This window comes from Capsicum annuum, chromosome 9 (assembly GCF_002878395.1).
Source record: "Capsicum annuum cultivar UCD-10X-F1 chromosome 9, UCD10Xv1.1, whole genome shotgun sequence".
Lineage (NCBI taxonomy): Eukaryota > Viridiplantae > Streptophyta > Magnoliopsida > Solanales > Solanaceae > Capsicum > Capsicum annuum.
Genome location: NC_061119.1, coordinates 13,684,648 through 13,692,137, shown reverse-complemented (window position 1 = coordinate 13,692,137; position 7,490 = coordinate 13,684,648). Strand labels below are relative to the sequence as shown.

At 29.5% G+C, this 7,490-nt stretch overlaps 1 protein-coding gene across 1 annotated transcript; it reads right to left on the bottom strand.

Annotated features, from left to right (window-relative positions):
* Window positions 1–3,368: 3,368 nt before the first annotated feature.
* LOC107842175 (probable membrane-associated kinase regulator 4) lies at window positions 3,369–5,156 on the bottom strand. Its single transcript, XM_016685930.2, has one exon. It carries the CDS (start codon window positions 4,806–4,808, stop codon window positions 3,495–3,497), a length of 1,314 nt encoding a protein of 437 aa, XP_016541416.1. The 5' UTR covers window positions 4,809–5,156; the 3' UTR covers window positions 3,369–3,494.
* Window positions 5,157–7,490: the final 2,334 nt, after the last annotated feature.

The window sequence follows — 7,490 nt, the reverse complement described above, 5'->3', positions numbered from 1 at the left end:
TGTTGCAACATATTACTAATCATTGCAATAGATTAGTCATATATGTTGCAACAGATTACTAATCTGCGCAACATATTAGTCATATATGTTGCAATAAATTATTAATCTGTGCAACAGATTAGTCATATATGTTGCAACAAATACTCATCTGTTGGATTCACGTTACATATTTTATCCATTATTAGAAAACAACAGTAGCAGAAACATCCAGATGAGAAATTCAACTAAAAAATAACAAACATTAAAAAAAACATAAAAAAATAACAAACACCAACAAATCAAGTTCCTCATTTTCGTCATAACTTAAAAGCCCTAATTTTTTACTTGTGAAATCGAAAAGAAACGATGAAGAACTAGAAATTGTTGTCGTCGGAGAATGTTGTCACGTTGACTGATGGTTGAAAGTAAAAAAAGAACGGACAATAACTCAAAACTATTTGTTGCCAGAGGTTGAAGTTGCACAAGATTGAAGGGAGAAATTTGAAAAGTTGTTAGTTGGGAGAAGTTAGAGAGAGAAACTATCGAGAGAAAGAGAGAAGAGAGAGAGAGAGTGATTTGCAGAGGGAGGGAAGTTTTGAGGTTGTGAGTTAATTTGTATTTTTAAAAAAGATTAAAAAATTTAGAAAATATTAATCAAGTCCATAATTAACCTAATCAAATTTTTTAATTATATTTAACCCTTTAAATTGATCAATATCACAAATTCTTCATTTAAGACTTAAAGACACCTTTCCTTCAATTTTCTCAAGTAACACCAACCATCCAAACAAGGACAATGTAAGAATTATTTATCAAGGTATATAAATTAGATCTATAGTAACACACCACTATCAACGTATATATTTTGACTTTTAAAACTTACAAAATTTTCTGAAAAAGGACCTGAATACTTTTTAATAATACTCTGAACAAAACTTTTTATATTTATAAAAAGAAAAAATAACAGCTTTCACTTTTTCTTTAGTAAAAGTTGAGAGATTCCTCACTTGTATACTAAAAAATTGTACAAATAGTACCACATTTACTATTGGCAGAGTCCATAGCACTTGAATGATTAATGAAACAAGTAAGAAAAAGTATATAGCAGAATCTAGTTGTGGAAAAAGGCTGTTATAAAAAAGCCAATGTCTTAAAAGAAAAAGTTGTAGTTTCTATAGTATCCTTTTTTGCTAGTACAAAGTTTATCACTTCTTATAAAGGTTTCCATCATCTAAGTGAGTGCAAAAAGGTCAATTTCTGTCCATCGGCTAAAATAATTACATTCGCTAATTAGATAAATAAAAATATACAGAGTAAAACATTTAGTACTTTTTGAACTATGACCAATTTGCTACGACACACTTTAATTTTACGAGGATTCTATTACCCATGAACTAAATTTTAGTGTATTTTTGTCAATCTTTTTAGCTGACGTGACACCTTTGCAGTGGGTTCCATTTTATGTAATAAAGTTGTCAATCGATATAAAAAGATAGACAAAAATACATTAAAGTTGAGTTCAGGGGTAACAGGTACTTTATAAAATTGAAGTATGTCGTAGCAACTTTGGACATAATTCGAGGAATACTAAATGTTTATCTCAAATATACATTTTACGTATATCTTATATGTTAATTATTATTTTAATGAACGACTATTTCATATCTAAAATTCTCAGATAGAATTAAAGCACAGGTATTAACCCTTACCACTTAATATCTTATTCATTCGCAATAACATACTTTCTTTAAGCATTGCAATGCACAATTCGCTTGCTTGCTTGCCTATCATTAGTCTAAAAAATAATCCCTCAAGGCTCTACGAGCTCTAATAGTAATCATCAAGAATAACTAACAATTTTTTTTTAATGAAATTAACCATATTTTGTTGACTACATAAGTACGTACATAATAATGTACTTCCTCCATCCCAAATTATTTATTGTCATTTAACCGGACACGATATTTAAGAAATAAGTATTGACTTTATTAAAGTTACAAAATTACCCTTCTTAAAAAAAGAGTAATAATATTTAAAATCAAGTGAGACCATTTTTAATTGAAAGAACAAATAAAAAAAGAAGTAATAGTATTTAAAGTCAAGTGGGACTTAAGGGTAAAATTGTAATTGTGTTTTTAAAAACTTACCAAATAAAAAAAGATGACATTCTTTTTGGGACGAACCAAAAAGGAAATGACAACACAAAATTTGGGACAGAGGAAGTATTTAATTTAACAGATTGAATTTATAGTTGAGGTAATTACACAATTCAACATATATATATGGTGTATTTTTTTATTATTATAATTCTATATATGAGATAGTCACACAATTCAACATGTATACGAGGGGTATATTTTTTCATTATGATAACTTCTTAGATGAGGTAGTCACGCCATTCAACATGTACATGAGAGGCGTGTTTTCTCTTTGTAGTAGCTCCTAATGAGTTGTTCACACAATTCAATATTTTTTTTATTGCAATAATTTTTTAGATAAAATAGTCACGCCATTCAACATGTATACGTGGGGTGCGTTGTCTTTTTACAATAAATCTCTAAACGAGATGGTCACACAATTCAATATTTTTTTTACTATAATAACTTTTTAGATGAGGTAGTCACACCATTCAACATGTATATGTGGGGCGCGTTGTCTCTTTACAATAACTCTCTAAACGAGATAGTCGCACAATTCAACATTTTTTTTCACTATAATAACTTTTTGGATGAGGTAGCCACACCATTCAACATGTGCATGAGGGGTGTGTTATCTCCTCACAACAACTCTCTAAATAAGGTAGCCACACAATTCAACTTTTTTTTCATTACTATAACTTCTCGGATGAAATGGTCACACCATTCAACATGTATCTGAAGGAGGTGTTGTCCTTTTACAATAACTCTCTAAATGAGCTGGTCATACATTCAATATTTTTTCATTACGATAACTTCTTAGATGAGGTAGTCACACCATTCAACATGTATACGGGGGGCGGGGTGTATTGTCTCTTTACAATAACCCCTTAAATGAGGTGGACACAATTCAATATTTTTTCATTACAATAACTTTTTAGATGTAGTAGTCACACCATTCAACATGTATACGAGGAGACGAGATGATCACACAATTCAACATTTTTTATTATTACAATAACTTCTTAAATGAAATGGTCACACTATTCAACATGTATCTGAAGGGCGTGTTGGCTCTTTACAATAACTTCCTAAATGATGTGGTCACACAATCAACATTTTTTCATTACAATAACTTCTTAGATGAGGTAGTCACACCATTCAATATGTATACGAGGAGCGTATTTTCTCGTTACAATAACTTTTTAGACGAGATGATCACACAATTCTAACGTAATTCAAGATTAGAGAGAATAAAAGAAAGGAAAAATTACATTAACTCATGGAAATATACACACTAAAACAATGAATTGATTACATATAAACTGCAAACTTCTCTTTAACATTAATTAAAAAAAAAAAAGAAAAAAAAAACTTTATTCAAAATCTACAAAGATCTTGTCTTTCTTGAATTTCAGTAGCTGCAATCTTGGAAATAGACAATGAATTAATCCCTTGATCAGCTTCAATGAATTTCCTTTTTGGATTGCAAAGTTCTTGTGACTTCTTACAATGAGCAATAGCTGCCTCAATTGACCCTTCAATCTCTGTAGTTGCACTACTACTTCTCTTAAGAAAATTCAACTCATAAAATCCATTAGAATTCAATGAAAATGATGATGAAGATGAACCATTAGATGATGAACAAGAGCCATTAGATGATGAAGATGACAAGCATTTTGTTGGTGAATGTTTCTTGATTGCTGCTGAAAATGATCTTCTATGACTATTAACATTGTCTGCTTCATTAGTACTGCTCTCAATATCTCTTATAACACTTGCTAATGTTGGTGAATAATTATGTGTTGTACATTTTCCAATATGGCCAAAAGGGGTTCTTTTACATACCTTAATGTACTTATTTGAACAATCTTTAGTACCATTAGAAGAAACTTGTTGTTGATGATCTGAACAAGTAGATTTGTTGAACAATGACTTGAGATTGATATATGCCTTTGAAGTTGAAGCCTTCAACTTTTGACTAATTAAAGATTGCTTCACTAACTTAAGTTTCTTGGACCAAGATTTCATCTTTGGATGATTGTTGCTGTCCTTGAAAAATGTGCTGAATTCAGTAGACCATTCAAAGTAATACTCATCTGGATTCAGTTCACAACTCACTCTACATGACTCTGATGGAGAAATGTTGCAAGACTCATATGGGGTACCAGTATTAGTACAACTACTAGTAGTAGTAGCAGCAGCATTCATCAAGCTGTTTGTACTAATGCTAAATCTTGCTTCTTCAGGTTCTTGAAAAGACTCAATCTTTGAGGTTTGAAGAAGTTTTTGGTTGGAAGAATCAAAAGGGGTGTTAGTGTTAGTCAAGTTGTTGGTACTAATGCTAGTAAATCTTTCATCATCTTGTTGTTGTTCTAGTTGAAAAGATTCAATCTTTGAAGATGTGAGAAGTTTTTGGACCATTTCTAACCTTGGAGGGAGATGAAGAGGGAGGAGTTTGCCTCTATAGAAAAGTTCATCAGCTGGTGAAGTTGTTGTTGTTGTTGTTGAGTCTTTGTCATTGATGGAAATAGAAGCCATTTGGAACTCAAATTCTCTACTTATTTGTGGTGAAGAACAAGAAGAAGAAGAGGTAACTTCCATATCTATGTATTCTTCTTCTTCTTCTTGTTCTTCTTCATTCTTGATATTGGATGATGATATTGATGAAGATGGAGGATTATTTGTGGCCATTTATGGATAGATGAGTCTTTTTCTTGTTCTTTGTTTGCACTGTTTTCTGAGTTTTGTGTGAGTGTGTGTGGGAGTGTGGGAGTGTGAAGATGCTTATGGGGAGTTGAGCAAATGTGAGAGGGAAGAGCAGAGGTACTTCAAAGTGAGAGATGATGCCAAGACAGTAAAGCTTATAAAAATTTGTAGGAAATGTCAGTAAACTTTTTTCTATCTTTTTAATAAGTCATAGTAATACATAAATTGAAGGGGGCTCGGATTAACTGATAAAGTTGTTGCCATATGATCAGGAGGAGATTACAGGTTCAAGCTTTGAAAATGGTCTCTAGCAGAAATGCAAAGTAAAGTTGCGTACAATACACCCTTGTGGTGGGATAATTCCCTCGATCCTGCGCATAGCGAGACCTTTGATGCATCGAACTGTCTTTTTTTTTTTTTTTTTTTATAGTAATACATAAACAAACGCTCAAATTTTGCTACAGCATGTAAGCACTTTAATTTTGAGAATGCATATCTCAATGCCTTAACTTGTTCTCATTTGAAAACTAAACACTTCAACTCGTTCATGTTATGTCTCGCGGATATCCAATGCTGTTGTGGCATAGGTGCCTAGATAGTCATTTTACAAGTTAGATTGTTCAACTGACACAATAAAGACAAGTTAAAGTGTCTAGATGTGAACTATCAAAATTTAAATATTTATTTATAGTTGAGACTAAGTTTAAGTATATGTGTATCTCTTAACTAATTTAATAATAAAATTGACTTTAGTAACTTTGATCAAACAAGCTCTTAAACAGAGATGACAAGAATTTTCTTTTTTTGGAAATTAGAGGGAAAAAGAACTTTTAAATGCCTCTGAATTTGATATATATCAAAGTACAACGATGTCCCACTCCCTTTCCCAAAGAAAAAGAAATAAATAAAAAGGTTACTATTTGACTTACTTTTATTAACAACTTGTTCACTTCATTTACTCTATCCCCATACTCATTCACATCACAAGTGACAAATGCTACTCTAAAGCACACGTTTGGCAGAGTATATAAGATAATACTCAATATATTATATTAATAATATTGAGATTAGTAATGTAGAAATTAATAATATTGAGATTATTTTTTATGTAGTATTTGGTTTGATGCATTGAAAGCAATATGTATTATTATATTTTTTTTAAAATATTGTTTGTTTACAAAAATACCCTCGACTATTATAATTTTATGTATTTTTTTTTGCAAAAGTTTATTATTCTTTTTTTAAAATAAAAAAAGTTAACAATATAACTAATTATTTACTTTAGAATTTTAAGATTTAATCATTCACTTATAAATATTTTTTTATTATATTTTCTTAGTTTGTTCATCATTAGCTTATTGTTCCCACTTTATATTATTTTTAAGTTGGAGGGAGGTACGTATAATTTTTGGATGAAACAATAACATCATTATTAAAATAAAATTGTATTCTATAGAGTGTTAAAACTCAATAGAAAAATTATTTTTATTTATGAATATCCTATTTACAAAATTAAAGCTTGTATGCAATTTGTTTTCGGATTTTGACCAATAAATATCTTTTTGAGTTAATGGGGTAATTTTTTATAACTAAAATTATTTGGAGGGATATTATTATTTTGATAAATTGAAAAGAAATAACTCATTGAATAAATTGAAAAAGATTTAGAAAAAAATTAAAGAAATTTGAGGATATTTTTGTAAATAATAATAAAATTTGTAAGCTAATTTATTTAAATAATTTATTAGTACAAATATAAAAAATAAAATTAAGAAAATAAAAAAATGTTTAAAAGAATTTGAGGGATATTCTTGTCTTTACACATACTAATTCCATGATATTAAAATTCATGTATTACTAATACCACCATATGTGATGTATTAGTAATACATCCTATAATATCATGTAGGGTGTATAACTAATACATGATATTAGTAATACATTGGTCCAAAATCCTACCAAACATAATATTAATTAATATCACACTTAATACATGGACTATTTTTTCTAATACGGCCTACCAAACGACCCCTATTTTTATTTTTTTCCTTTTTGCTCTACTGTAATAACAACATATTCAATATTCAATATAATCTGATAAATGAGGTCTGAAATTTAAGAAAGGTGATGCACACACAATTTTATTTCTACATTGAGAAGGTAGAGAGACTTTTTCGATAAATACTAGGTTCAAAGTAAAGCATATCAAGTTGGGATGGAGCCACCTTATGGTTAAGGGGTTCACCGAAATCGATGAAAAATTATACTATTTTTATATGGTTAAAATTATTTTTTTATGTACATATAATATAATAGATGTTGAACCCCTTTCGGCTAGTTCGTGTTCCTACTTCTTTCAATTTTGAATCCCCTTATTAAAAATTCTGGCTCCGCCACTAATATCAAAAATCAAGTATGTAAAGCATATAAAGTAGTAAAGAATTCATACTGAAAATAATGGAGAAGGAAAAAGTAGCAACAAAGTTTTTTATGATAATAAATAGAAGCCAATGAGACAATAAAATCAAAAAATAAAATTATGAGAGTAATAAATTTGATGCATAAAAGCTGAAATACTATATGTTAAGGAAATATTTATTTAAAGGCCTCAAAGATAAACAAATTTAAAATTGCTAGGCAAAATACAAAAATGGAAAGTAAGTAGAA